Source organism: Marmota marmota, unplaced genomic scaffold (genome assembly GCF_001458135.2).
Source record: "Marmota marmota marmota unplaced genomic scaffold, marMar, whole genome shotgun sequence".
Taxonomy (NCBI): Eukaryota; Metazoa; Chordata; class Mammalia; order Rodentia; family Sciuridae; genus Marmota; species Marmota marmota.
The window spans coordinates 11013659-11029102 of NW_025999842.1; the positions used below are offsets into that span (position 1 = coordinate 11013659).

At 40.1% G+C, this 15444-nt stretch overlaps 1 protein-coding gene across 10 annotated transcripts in view; it reads left to right on the forward strand.

Moving 5' to 3' along the window:
* The window catches only part of Ankrd6 (ankyrin repeat domain 6), a 189341-nt gene extending 176602 nt beyond the window's left edge, over positions 1-12739 (forward strand). For all 10 annotated transcript variants that reach the window (XM_048808567.1, XM_048808659.1, XM_048808609.1 and 7 more), the window contains 6 exons: positions 1086-1220; positions 1513-1698; positions 2270-2422; positions 6661-6774; positions 7579-7705; positions 8899-12739. In XM_048808567.1, coding sequence (XP_048664524.1) covers positions 1086-1220; positions 1513-1698; positions 2270-2422; positions 6661-6774; positions 7579-7705; positions 8899-9470 — 1287 coding nt within the window. In that variant the 3' untranslated portion in view covers positions 9471-12739. The remainder of the gene's footprint in view (positions 1-1085; positions 1221-1512; positions 1699-2269; positions 2423-6660; positions 6775-7578; positions 7706-8898) is intronic.
* The last annotated feature ends 2705 nt before the right edge of the window (positions 12740-15444 follow it).

A 15444-nucleotide genomic window follows, 5' to 3' on the forward strand; every position in this document is an offset into this window, starting at 1 on the left:
ATGTGTGCACAGCAAAGCCTCTGACATTAACCCTTGCCATGTGGAGCTGTGGTTCTCCAAGTGTGGTGTCCATGCATCACTTGGAACTTTGTTAGAAATATGCCTTCTCAGGCCTCATCTCACATCCAGTGGATCAGAAACTCGGGGGTGAGGACCAGCAGTTCATGGTTGACCCAGTCCTTGGGTGATTCTCATGAGAACCACTGGCATGGGTTGGTTCCTTAGTTTCCACTTAGAGAATGAACCAAGGCTTTGATGACCCATATTGATTCTCTGGGCAAATCAGAAAAAGATGTCCCCTGGGCATATGATAAATTGAGCCTGAGTTGGATTTCATCCCCCTCTGCCTCACTTCGCTAGCTAGGTGCCCTTGTGCAGTGAACAGCTTGCCTGGTTGTACATGGTACTCCTTTTAAGTTTTTCAGGAGTAAGAAAACTAAATATAGAAATGAATTTGGGCACATAAAATGTTATCCAGTACTTGCCCTTCTATTTCAAAATCCTTTTGTCAATTTCCAGGGTGAAGGCACCATAATTTTCAGTTCCTATATGTGTATTGTACATATTAAGTTGTAAAAATTCTGACAAAGACCAGACATGAGATTTCATACACAAACACGCACACATATACATATATATGTATATGTGTGTATGTAAACACGCACACATATACATATATATGTGTGTATGTATATACATATATGTATATATTTTTTCATTTCTGAGGGTTTTCACTCTCTGACATAAATTGTGGGGGTCCAAATTCAGAAAATGATTAGTTATATTTTGGTGAAGTGAAAAAAGACCCCAAATCTCTAACATTCTTTCATGTATGGTAGATTCCTGGGATTCTAGAACATAATATTTAGACACACAAATGTATTTCATTTGGACTTAATAAAATAAACAAAAAATATTTAACCAATCAGGTTGAACACTGCTGAGCAGTGTTCCCTGTTCGTGTAAGCATCAGGTGCCCCTGGGTCTCCTACTGGATGGAGTCTTGCAAGCAGTTTTACCCTGTTGGTGGAAAAAAAACTGAAGGAGCAAGCAGAGCAGGATTCTGGGATTTTTTTTCTCTGTAGGGAAGTGTCTCAGCAGGGGACAGCCCCAGCAGTGAACAGGCTGTACTCAGAAAAGAGGAAGCCAGAGATGAATTTCTGTCAGTCTCCCCGGAACCCAGAGCCAAGGATGACAGGAGGAGAAAGGCAAGGCCTAAGGTCAGCAGGTACTGAAAACAGCTAAGAGGGAGGAGGTTGGGGGCATTCCTGGGGCTCATCAAGCCAACAGCTAAGAAGGAACCTTACCTGGCCTGCTGGTCTGAGCCAGAACATAGACATTAAGTCTGGCTCATTTCAGACTCGGGGTGAATGTGCTGGTATTCTTTTTTTTTTAAATTTTGGTTGTGTTAAACATCTTTGCTGAAAAGCTGGGGAGGTGGGAGCCATTGTCTGGGTGTTACTCTTACAGATGTCCCAGGGCTCAGGGGTGTTGACTCTTCCTTCCCCACAGGTGTCAGCATTGTCTGACCCCACCCCACCAGCAGACCAACAGCCTGGACACCAGAAGAGCTCACACACACATCACCACCCCAAGAAGAGGGGCCGGCACCGGTGCTCGTCCCCACCACCACCCCATGAGTTCAGGGCATACCAGCTTTACACGTTGTACCGGGGCAAGGATGGCAAAGTGATGCAGGTACTTGCACAGCCTGCTGGGACTGGGACCAGTGGCCTCCAGCCAGATTTTTTATTTAACTCTATTCCTGGGGTCTGATGGCCCCTTGAGACATTGGCTTGGTAAGGACGGGCTTAGGAGGCAAGCCAGGTGGCATTTTCGCTAAACGGTGCCGTATGCTCCTGCCTCTTAGCTTCTGTCAAGCAGGGTGCCTTTACAGGGCCTTCTGCTCCATCCTGAGGTCCCAGAGTGACAAAAAGCAGCTTGAAGACAGGGACCGTGTCTTACCTTCAATCTTCTTAGTGTCTGCTGGACCCAAAGCTGAGCTTGTAGGACAGGGATGAGTTCATCTTCTGTCATCTGTATCCCTGTGGTCTACTGCCGGCCCTTCTGGATCAAAGGACTCAGACTGATTCTTTTTTTTTTTTTAATTTTTTTTTTTTTAATATTTTCTGTTTTCAGTGAACATAACATCTTTATTTTTATGTGGTGCTGAGGATTGAACCCAGCACCTCGTGCATGCCAGGCGAGCGCATTACCACTTGAGCCACATCCCCAGCCCTCAGACAGATTTTTTCCTCTTCCCTCTTAGGCACCAATAAACGGTTGTCGATGTGAACCTCTGATCAACAAGCTGGAGAATCAGCTGGAGGCAACGGTAGAGGAGATTAAGGCAGAGCTGGGATCGGTGCAGGATAAAATGAACACCAAGCTGGGGCATATGGAGAGTAAGACCCAGCACCAAGTAAGCGGGAAGGCTAGCCTCCTTATTTCTAGGTGTCCTGGCAGAAAATAAAACCAGAGACTTTACAACTGGGGATAGAGCTGAATGGCAGAGCCCTTGCCTAGCAAGCATGAGGCCCTGGATTCAATCCCTTGCACTCTCCCCACATCATTAAAAAAAAAAGAGAGAGAATGAGAGAGAAGGGGGTCTTAGCATTCTTCTGCCCTGAGAGTATCAGATGGGATGTCAGAGAGGGGCACTCTACCAATGAGCTATAAAAATCCCCAGCCCTTTTTCTTTCTTTCTTTTTTGTTTTGAGACAGTCTTGCTAAATTGGCTGGCCTTGAACTTGGAATCCTCCTGCGTCAGCCTCATGGTGGGATTATAGGCTTTAGGTGTCCCAAGACATATTTTTATCTGTTTTTGTTTTTGATTCTACTCTGGAATCCAGTAAAGACTCATGTGTATGCGTTTGACTGTTAAGTCTCTGTGGTTGCTTAATCTAGAACAGCCCCAATTCTCTGAGCTTTTTCTCCCCCATGATATTAACTCTTTTAAGTATCCAGGACAGTTGTTTTATAGGATGTTCTACATTCTGAATTTGTGTAGTAATTTCTTTGTGGTAGTATTTAAATTGTTCCTTTATCCCTGTATTTCTGTAAACTGAAAGTTATTTAATTATAGAGCGCAAGCTTCATAAAAGAAGGTTTGGTGCATAAGAAATTACTAGTGAGTTTTATAGAGACAGACTCTCATTACCTTTAACCCCAGCTCCCAGACGGCTTCTCCTAGCTCCCGCTTCCAGCCACCTAATGCGGTGGTAAGGTTTACAGAAGAGACTAGCAAGAGAGGGAGAGCACGCCGGGGAGTGAGCTTTTATTGGGGAACAAAAAATTCAAGGGAAAATCCCATCCAATGAAGGTTAAGGAGGGCATCATCCCATGGTCAGGGCTGGCGATTGGGTCTTCAGATCAGTGGCCAGGCATGCCTCTGCATGGACAAGCCCTTGAAACTGGGAAAGGGTGGGGAATGGCTTAGACACAGCTGTGTTTAAGCACCTCTCACCCAGCCAGGGAGGTAACTCAAATCACATGTGAGGATGGCCTCCCACAATAGAATGTGATCCCAACACCTGCATCCTCTGAGGACTTTGAGGTGCATGGTGAGTACACTCTTGGGTCTCATTCCAGATCTACTGTACTGGATTGAATTGTGAATAAAATTGGGGTGGGGCCCATCAACATGGGTGTCAACAAGACCTACAGGTGATGCCCTCATGTGCTAAAGTTTGAGAACTGCTGGTCTAGATGGCTACTTTGGTTCAGGTATTCTTGTAGGAATATAGTTAATCGGGCTGGGGATGTGGCTCAAGTGGTAACGCGCTCGCCTGGCATGCGTGCGGCCCGGGTTCGATCCTCAGCACCACATACAAACAAAGATGTTGTGCCCACTGAAAACTAAAAAATAAATATTAAAAAATTCTCTCTCTCAAAAAAAAAAAAGGAATATAGTTAATCGTGTAAACTTCAACTTGCCTCATATCTACAGGCATACAATGTCAGGATATTTGATTATCAATGATACTAAGTTTGATCACTTGGCTAAACAGTTAACTCCCATATTCTTCAACTGTAAAGGTATGTGCACCCTTTGCAATTAAAGAAATGTGTGATAAGAGTTTTCAGTTAAAAGAAAAAACATACAAAATAAGATATGCACTGGAAAAACCATTTACATTACAGAAATATGTATCTTTATGACATTCCCCATAGATCTCTTTCATCTCCCATAGGTTTTACTCATATAGATTATAAACTCTATAATGATCAGTTTTTTTTAAAAAAATTATTTTTTAGTTATAAATGGATCTTTTATTTGCAGGGTTGAGGATTGTACCCAGGGCCTCACACATGCTAGGCAAGTACTCCACCACTGAGCCACAACTCCAGCCCCAATGATCAATTTCTAAAGTATTTTTTAGATGTTGATGGACCTTTATGTTGTTCATTTATTTATATGTGGTGCTGAGAATTGAATCCAGTGTCTCACATATGCTAGGGAAGTGCTGTACTACTGAGCCCCAGCCCCTGTAATGATCATTTTTAAGCAAAATTGAAATCATGTGCTTTTTTCTTGGCAGCCTTATTTTTAATCTAGTAATATGCCCCAGACATGTGGAGCTATGGTGTGCTTTTTAATGGCTGTGTATTATTACTACATGCAAAGGAATAGTTTTTATTTATTTGCAATGCCCAGGGGCACTCTACCACTGAGCTACATCCCCAGCTCTTTTATTTATTTATTTATTTATTTTTGAGACAGGGTCTCACTAAGTTGCTGGAGCTGACTTTGAACTTGGTAATCCTTCTGCGTCAGCCTCCTAAGTTGTTGGGATCACAAACATGTACCACTGTGCCCAGGGAGTGATAGTATCTTGCTTATTGCTTTTTTTCACTAATTTTATGTTATGAAAATTTTCTCAAAATATTCCAGCTTCACAATATTCCAGCATATTAATAGAACATATCTCTTTCTTTTTATTAGACTTTTAAAAATTTATTTTCATGTGGTGCCAAGGATCAAACCCAGGGCCTCACACGTGCTAGGCAAGCACTCTCTACTCCTGAGCCACAACCCCAGCCCATAGACTTTTCATATAGTAATGCTATGGTGGACATTTATATGCATATTTTTTTGACTGCTTCTCAGATTATTTTGCTCAGAATTAAGATAATCGAGTCCAAAGTTAATGTTTATGGCTCTTGATAAATGTTGGCAAATTACTTAATAGAAAGGTTGTACTAGTTTGTATCCTGCCAGCAGTGTTGAATTTTGTCTAAAGCTTAGCCATTATTTATTTTTACCATAATTTTGTTAAATTCAGGATATTTTACTGTTTAGGTTTCATTTTCTGTTTACTGGCGAGATTTAATATTTTATATGTATACTTAGTTGTAGATGGACACAATAACTTTATTTTACTTATTTTTTTTATGTTGTTCTGAGGATCAAACCCAGTGCCTCATGCATGCTAGGTGAGCACTCTACCACTGAGCCACAACCCCAGTCTGAAGATTGAATATTTTAGAGATATAATTGATATTTGTATTGTGGAGAAGCCATTAAAAACATCTTTTCCTGGGACCATGATACATGAGCTAAGACTGTTTTAGCTAGCCTCACCCACGAAGGATTGTATTAGACAAATGCTAGCTATTTCAGGGAGCTCTCTAAAGGTCAGGGAAGGTGACAGATTGGGGTGCAGTGTCAGTACACACTCCACATGGCAGGACAGTGCCCCGTGTGAGTCGGGATCTTTCTTATGCCAGGTCACTGTGGCCTGTGACAAGTTCTGAGTACACATGGCTGCTCTTGGGGAGACACAAGTGGGGGAGTAGGCTTATCCTGGGAACAGGATGAGAGCTGTTCACAGACAGTATGGGACTGAAGAGATGAAATGGAAAGTGCTCACCCCAGCTCTAGAGCTAATATTTCTTTAAAAAAAAATTGAACACCTGCATGTAGAATGCCATGTATGTCGCTGATAGGAAAGGAACTCGTCAACTGGCCTCATGGGCTGGTTCCTGCGAACAGTAGTTCCATTCTTTTCTTTGGACCATCAGAAGGTGATGACGGTTTGGCACTGCTGCTATTGGGCTCCCATGGGAAATGTCAGGATGGAAGGGAGTCCAGAAGGTGTAATCTAAAAGTGGTTCTCTAAGGTCTCATCAGCGATCTTAAACACTTTCTATATCCTATGCTCTATTTTTATGAATTACCAAAAAATTCCTGCTCATTTGAAAAACTGGGCGAAAATACCAAATGTTCAGCTTGTTTTGCTACTTCTTAATCAGCTGTTAATATTTTCTTTATTATGAAGGTAGGATAAGGAAGCGGCTTTGTACTTCTAGAGACAGTTTTTCCTAATAACAATCTTGGAAATAATGTCCAAAAACTCAGAAAAATTCCTGTTTGCTTGTAAGGTCTGCATTTGCTTAAGTTGTGTATTTACTATGTATTCATAGTCTCTTAAACTCAGGACTTTAATAAATGATTAAAAGAAACAACATTGACCTTATAGAAATATGCTCAGGAACTTTGAACAGCTAGAGTTCCATGAACACTGTATGAAAATCTAATGGGAGGAGGAGTTGAATTCTTCTTGTTCTCTGGACCCTGCTGGGCATGTTCTCAAGAGCAGAGAGGCCAGGGCCTAGCCTTTGATCATCTCAGCATGTACTGTTCTCCCTGAATCCCAGATGCGAGTTCTGGACAAACTGATGGTTGAGCGACTCTCGGCAGAGAGAACAGAGTGTGTGAATCGTTTGCAGCAACACTCAGATGCGGAGAAGCATGAGGGAGAGAAACGACAGGTAAAAACCAGTATCTGTCAGTCCTTTGCTTATGATTCACCATGTTTACTGACTTAAAAGATTCTGGCCTATCATTAAAACTCAGCCTGGGACTCCTGAAAATCATTTTTTAAAAATATTTATTTATTTTAGTTCTTAGTGGACACAACATCTTTGTTTGTATGTGGTGCTGAGGATCGAACCCGGGCCGCACACATGCCAGGCGAGCGTGCTACCGCTTGAGCCACATCCCCAGCCCTGAAAATCATTTTTATTACATAGCATGTTATTTTTGCCACCCCAAAATGAAGTTAATAGCAAAGAACTTGTAGTTTGTGTCTGTTGTAGAATATGCTGGCAGTTGGTAGGGACTGACTGAGCAGGCTGGGGGAAGGTCATCTCTGCCAGGAATCAGTCCTATGTATTTGGGGTTCATTGGGCCATTATACATTTTCAAACAAGACCATGGTTCCTGCCCTAAGGGAGTTAACTCTCTACCTAGGACTATAGATATGGAACAAATACTCATGTGCGAGAGCTCATGCTTCTCAGCAGCCTGGAATGCTTGGTTCAGAAGATTTGGGTAGCTTTGTTTAAGGTGACTGTAAGTTGCTTAAGATATAGATAGCTGTCAGTTTGGATGCAAGGGATGGCCTGAAGGTGGATGAGTAATCTACAACTTTTAGGTTTGTCAGAATGGTTAACCTCAACTATCATAATATACAAGTTCATTCTTAATGCTAAAGAATTTATTCTTACTGCTAAATTTCAGAAACCATATATCAAATTCACCTCATTCTTTTCTATACTATTATTTATTTTTAGATGTCCTTGGTGGATGAATTAAAAACCTGGTGTGTGTTAAAGATTCAGAATCTGGAGCTGAAGCTTTCTGGAGATTCTAGGGCCTCCAGGGCTAAATCTACACCATCTACTTGTGAATCCTCTACAGGTAACCAATATACAGAGAGAGCCCTTTTGTCCAAAGGTAATGCAAGCCCCAGATCTTGTTTTCTCCTGCCTCAAAGGCAGTAGTCCTTCTGATAGGGCTATAGAAAACACCAGGTTGCATGATTAGCTCTTTAGGGGCAAGGACCATGTTTTGCTCACAACTACATGCTCAGTTTTGAGAAAGTAATCAAGTGGTCTTATTTTAGTACCCAAACATTATTTGAATGAAGGAATGGAAGAGTTATTGATCAGGAATAACAGTGTATTAGGTACAATGTGGAATGGGGTCAGAATGGACCCCAAATAGAGGGGTGATGGATGACCATCTGTCTCCTTAGCAGGTCTCTCTTCCTTGTCCTTTGTGCCTTTTCCCCATTTCTTCTCCTTGACTTTTTTTTTTTTTTTGCCTCTGTCCAACTATACAAAGCCTTATTAAACAGTAGTTCATGTGTTGAACTTGCCTCAGGTAATAGATAATAGGTGCTCCAAGCAAAACACCTTTACATTAAATAGTGTAATACTCAATAAAAATTTTGAGGTCACTCAGTGTCTGGTAACTAGGCCTCACTGGGGGCCCTTTGGGAAGCCCAATGTTTTGTGTTACCACAGTCATGTCTGGGACTGTGGTTTTGTCTTTGTGCGGACATACTAGGAAATATCATGGGCAAATTTTTTATTCCAGGAGTAGTCATGGAGCTTATTATGGAGCTTATTATGGAGCTTTTGGGAAGAGGACCAGTTTTGGAATTGGAACTTGGGCTAAGGAACTGGTACTTTGATTTTATGGCCCAGAAATTGGAGAAGGGGAATATTCTCATAGAAAATGCCCTTTCTGTTCTGAGATGCTTAGTGAACTGTCATCATTAGGCATCAGGAAATGAGACCCAGAGCATTCTTGGGTAGATTGAGAAGATGCTAAAGGCAAGGCCAGCAAATTTTAAAACTGGATGCCACCATTGTGGCTGTCAAGAATCCACAAAAGTCCTCATAAGCCAAACTAATAATCAGGGGAGACAGGTGGAAGGGAGGGACAAAAACATGAAAACAAAACCACAGAGAAGTTGCATGTGATGGGTGTGGACTGAGAAGACTTGTGGTTTCAGGATTTCCAGGACTCTCAAACAGATGCTATCACACTGCCATGCGTCTGTTGAATGTGGGTTTGCTCTGATGTTTCTTTCCTTCTGAAACCAGGTGTGGATCAATCAGTGGTGACTGCAGGTCCAGCAGCAGCTTCTGACAGCTCCTCTCAGGTGGTCAGGCCCAAGGAAAAGGCCCTCAATTCCACTGTTGCTCAGAGACTCCAGCAGGAGCTATCTTCCTCTGACTGTGCAGGCTCCCGGCTGAGGAATGCCAAGGTCCAGACAGCACTGCTACCCCTGAATGAGGCAGCCAGATGTGATCAGCAGGCTGGGCCTTGCGTCAACAGAGGCACTCAAACCAAGAAGTCTGGGAAAAGTGGGCAGATGAGGCATCGAGCCCAGCAACCAGCACCTAGCACCCACTGTGGGCAGCAGCAACCAGCTGCAGGCAGTGAACTGACTGCCCCCCACATTCGAGACACCTCCCAAGCCCTGGAGCTTACCCAGTATTTTTTTGAAGCTGTTTCTACCCAGATGGAAAAATGGTATGAGAGGAAGATTGAAGAAGCACGAAGCCAAGCCAATCAGAAAGCCCAGCAAGATAAGGCCACACTGAAGGAACACATAAAAAGTTTAGAAGAGGAACTTGCTAAACTAAGGACTAAAGTGCAGAAAGAAAGTTAGGACCTGGAAGGTAGAACAAGAGAGGATTCTTGAGAATTTCCAGTTTTGCAACAACGGAATAGCTATGCCTATGGAGTTGATTTTTGTGCACATAGCAGACTTGCCTTTAAAAAAAAAAACAAAAACCCAATAATTTCTGAAGTGTGCCAGACATATGCTTCCTATGCCCTGAAGATATGAAGTCTTCAACAATTAACCTGAAACCAGGGGAGCTTGCTTAGTGTCATGTTACATTATAAACTCTAAACCTCAGTCCAGGTTCATTTGAAGTTCAAAAGCTCAGATTAATTCAGCCCCACTAATAAATGGAATGATGTGTAAACCTAAACCCTGAAGTTCAAAAGTGGAAGAAAAAAAACAAAAAAACTCTTATGAACTCAAGTAGTCATTCATATAAATGTCAACCACCTGCTGTGCCTAGAAAGGAGTGTCTTTTATGTAAGAGTTGTAACTCTGTGATGTGCAAAACCTCCTTTCTCAAATTTGTAATTCCCAAAATGTTGATGTTTTAACTAGGTGAAAATTTATCAGATTTTGAGGATTTTGTGGGAAGAGATTTTCATGGTGTCATAAGATCTGATATATCTTAAAATTCCTTGAAAAGAGTTTATTTAAATACTCAGTAATTGGCTAATAGCATTGAGAATGTTTAATAATGAACTTGAATGAGTAAAGTTCATATCATTTGATCATTTTTTTGTATTTTCGGCCAAAACGGTTGATTAATCAGTCAGCTGATTAATGGAAAAAACCATTCCTATAACAATTATTGGAAACTTCAACCTATACATGATAAAACCCAGTTACCTTAGAATACCTTTCTGAATTTGAGATTTTTGGTGTACATTTTGTAGGAATAAGAAAATTTTTTGAAAGTATTTCATTTTGAATTGAGTCCTGTCATTGAAGAACCTCAGATACTTTCTGTTGTTTTGCAGTGATAATGTGAAGGCAAGTAATTCAGTAACTAGATTTAGACACCACTACTCCCTAGCTTCATGGAGCCCTGAAGACTTTACTTTTGCTACATAATGAAATATAAACACAGAAATAAAGTTGTAAAAGTAGCCTGGTTATGTTGAAACTTTGGATTCAGCTCTCTTCCAAGCTCTGTCCCTGGGAATGTGGGATTATATGCATCTCCTCAAAATTCTTCATGTGCATTGAAACTTCATTTCTATAACCATAGGAACCTGGTAACTGTTGGCCATAATTGTGAATAAAATGTTGCTCATTGAGCCAAAAAGAAGATAGTGACTTTTTAGCATGGAACACTCTGGTGGTGGTGGGGGAAACTTTTATTTTATTTTTTTTCCCCTTAGAGTGACATTCCAAGGATATAAACATTCCTTTAAAAAAAAAAAGTAATTCAGTAGATATGTGCCACTGTTATGTAACCCGAATACAGAATGAACTGGATATTATTCCAAGCTGATTTCCTGTGTGTGAGAGCTTGTCTGCAGTTCTTCCCTGCAGCCCCCGGATTCCTGTGGACTATTCCTAGGAAGGCTCTCCTCTCAATTCCCTATTTGTTTCTAATGCAGAATCACACTTGCACAGCTAGATGGTACCTTCAGTTTTCTAAATCTATTTGCAACAAGATATCACTATTCATTCCTCCATATACACCCATATACTGGGAATTGCCTAACACTCAAAGCAGAGATGAAGTCCTGAACAGCTCAAGAAATTATGCTCCAAACAGGAGGCATTCTCTCATAAAAATATTTCCTATCAGGGCTGGGGATATAGCTGAGTTGGTAGAGTGCTTGCCTCATACGCACAAGGCCCTGGATTCCATCCCCAGCAACACACACACACACACACACACACACACACACACACTTCCTATTAAAAGGTATCCTTGTTGACAAATGCTGAAAAAAAATTTTAATTGATCTATCAAGTCTGTCTAGACCATAGAATGCCTTGATGGGAGGAAGTGTTTCCATTATATTCCTCCTACCCATCAGAAGCAGCAACTTATCACTGTGAACTGGGTATTTTTGTTTGTAGTTAGTCTAGGGAGGAATGAGAAAGGTCAAGTGGATCTAGTCTGGCTGGATCTAGCTGGCATATGACACTGTTGTGGAAGAAAATCAAGGAAGGTAAGGAAGCCTGATTCAAGCAAGGAAATAACCTGTGGTGATTTTAGTTTTCCAATGACAATGTTTTTTTGATCCTCTTTGGGACTTTCTACACAATTTGTTTTTTAAAAGGTAGGTTTGGGCTGCTTTTCTTTTCTTTTAAGCTATTTTATAATAGAGACAGGAGGGATGGGTCTCTGCCTCTCCCAAGCGAATAGACCAGTCAGCCTCTAAAACCCACAGGGATGACAACATCAGTGCAATGGCGCTTTTCTTTCACTGAGTTAGGCCTATTTTTGTTCCTTAACCTTGACAAAAACTTAAATGCAGATCTGGTGTGTACTTAAAAAAAATTCCCTCCGTGCTATCTGCTAAAATGAATAAATACCTCAACTGTATTTTGTTCCAAAGAAGGAACTGTTAACCTACATGACAGGCTATAAAGTGTTATGTTTCAAACTAAGGTTAAAACTTTCAGTCACTATGGGAAAAAATGATTTAAAACAGAAAAGTTATATAATAGTAGTTCTTAAAGTTTGTTAGTGCATTACTGCATTGAGTATACTAAATATCTAATAGATTAAACATGTTAATATATTAGTTTTAATCTCACTTTTGATTTTGGGAGCCCAAAATAAAGGAAGTGGTGTTTCATGTCAATATCCTTTCTTGAGTCATATGTTGACATACTTGAGAGGCAGGTTGTCTTCTCCTTAATATTTTTATCATCTTGAATTTGTCTCCTCCAAGCGTTAAACATAGTTTTTACTTCTATAGATCCTAAACTCCTTATTTAAAAAAATGAAAAGCGTGACTACCTTTATTGTCATTTGTTGTGATTGACTAATTTTATGATTCTTGAAAGAGTGCCTTTACCTAGCCACACTTTACCTTGTGTCTATAAAAGGATAAATTAGAGCAATTATATCTGCTTTAAAGTCGAGATCAGCTATACTGCATCAAAACGAAACTACATGTTAAGATTTCTCTGTGTAATCTTAAGTGTTTAAAACAACTGTTGACCATTTGGAAAATAGTGAACAAAGGGGAAGAATAAAACATCTGTAGAATTACATAACATGCAAACCAAGATGTTACACCTTTTGATAAACTGTTCCTAAAAGTTAAATACATTTCTTCATGTGAAATTAAGATTGTAATAGCCAGTCATAAAATTTAAAAGACAGACCAGTTTAAAAAACAATGACCTTTTAGAGGAACTTTTATTATAAAACTTGTGATTTTTAAGGGGAAACACTCAAGTGTGTATTAACTTAAATACATTAGGCAAAAGACAGTAATATACATGGAGTGATTTACTCAGTAAACAAAATAGCAAATTTAATCCTAATTTCCTAAAAGCCTGATTCAAGCAAGGAAATAACCTGTGGTGATTTTAGTTTTCCAATGATAATGTGTTTTTGATCCTCTTTGGGAATTTCTACACAATTCGTTTTTAAAAGGTAGGTTTGGGCTGCTTTGCTTTTCTTTTAAGCTATTTTATAATAGAGACAGGAGGGGATGGGTCTCTGCCTCTCCCAAGAGTGTCTGCTGGCTTGACTGCAATAATTCACACAGCAGAGAATATGTTTTGCTTTCCTCAGTTACTGGAAAGTCACTTGTGTGTCTACAGGCATACACATAGCAATGCTTGTGCCATGAATTTAATTTATAAGGTCAAACTTACAAAATGGCCTTAACCACTTCTCTTATGCTACAAAGCTTTTGTACTTTAACTTTTTAAATAGGATTGGTTTATTATAGGTTAAATGCTTAAACCTCCCCCATCTCCCCATTGGGGGTTGAATCCAGGGTCTCACACATACTAGGCAATCATTATACCACTGAAGTACACTCTCAGCCTTTTTGAATTTTTAAACTTTGAGACAAGATCTCACCATCTTGCCCTGGCTGGCCTTTTTTCTTTTTGGTACTGGGGATTTAATTCAAGTACTCAACCACTGAGCCACATCCCTAGCCCTATTTTGTATTTTACCTAGAGACAGGGTCTCACTGAGTTGCTTAGCACTTTGCCATTGCTGAAGCTGGCTTTGAACTCATGATCCTCCTGCCTTAACTTCCTGAATAACTGGGATTACAGGTGTGCACAACCCTGCCCAATTCAAACTTCTTAAAATTTAGGAAGGAAAATTTAATCTTCACACAGAAGTACAGTTTATAGAAGACACCCAGAAAGGTTTATCCAGAATACTGATAAAGATCACTTCATAATGTGTCACCAGCAATTCTATTCTGGCCAAAATTTTTGTGGTTTCACACTTGAGAAGAAACTGCTAAGTGAATCTCCTCTTAGGCTAAACAGCAAGAGTTGGCCAATAATACAGATGGGATAAAGGACTTAAGTGCACAAAGGAAAAGAACTGTTCTTTAGAGATAAAGGTAAGTAAAAGGATGGATGTTAGTTAATCTTGGCCTCTGGAAAATAAGAATTCAATTTCCAGTTGTTTTATCTGCTTTAATATAAAATTAAACCAGAGTGGTGGTACACATCTGTAATCCCAGTGACTTGGTAGGCTAAGGCAGAAGGATTACAAGTTGAAGGCCAGCCTGGGCAACCTGGTGAGACTATCAAAATACAACAGCCTGGGGATGGAACTCATTGGCAGAGAGTCCCTGGATTCAATGCCGAGTACTGCCAAAACCTCCAAACCACAGATTTTCTTGGAGTCTAATATTAATTTCCAATTTGCAAATTTAAACCACAAGTGTTCTTTAAAAGTATTCTGCATGCACATCTTTAGGAAGAGTATCATCAAAAGTCAGACTTTAACACTGTGTGACTTTTTAAAATTTCCAGGATTAGAGACTGCCTATATCTGCTATGTATATCAACCATGTCACACAAATTATTTCCAATTTGTTCTCTGTACAGAAACTCTTCACAAATGCTTTTGTATATCAAATGGTTTTGCAACAGGTTGATAAACCTATTGGCTCAGGCAAGCTTTTTGAATCAGTAGGTTACCTCTGTGGAAGGGTATTCAGAAATATTTTGTGGACTCTGAAGCTCCAGGAGGTGGGGGTGGACCTTGGCAAGATATGTACCATTAGTTCACATCTCTCTTCTGGCATACAGTCCAATACAGGCATCATCTGGTGAAATTCTGTCTACATCTTTCAGGTGCTGGTCATATTTTTGATTCACTTCTTAGTTTTGTTCTGTTGAATGGAGGACTTCAGTTTGTAGACTGGCAATTCCAGCGTCTTTCACTAAATTAATTGTATGTTATAAACTAAACCTCTTTCAAAAGTGTCCTGAAGTCAACTTTGGGGATATAGTTCTCTTTTAGTGAAGGGGATTAAACTTTGGGCCTTGGGCATGCTAAGTAAGCACTCTATCACTGAGCTATATCCTCAGCCTATAATATATTTGTTTCTTAAATTTTTCCTGTTACAGGAGAAGAATCTAATGCACCAAGGATATTCCTTAATGATTTATGTCCTTCTGTGAGGATGTTAAAAGGCAATTATGGACATTTCATCCAGAAGTTGCCTAAAATCTTTCCTCTTCTTGGTGTTTCAGTGTGTTCAATAAATTCTTTTTCTTTTCTTTTCAACAAAGATCCAGATTCCCAGTGGTCTTTTTAGAGAGTTCTTTGACTACCAAACTATGACACATCTGAAGAACATACCCCAACAATCTTGAAGGTTTATACAGAAGGATTTTTCAAGAAAATTCCAGAGTATCTCCTGGGGTTAGTATGTCTCTAGTCCTGCATCTAATGCTATTTAACAGCTTGAGATCTAATTCATATACTGTATATTTAGAATGCATTTGAGCATATTCATAGTTTATTCAGAGTTGTACAACTAGCACCATAATCTAACTGTACGACATTTTCATAAACCCCCAAAGAAATATCACA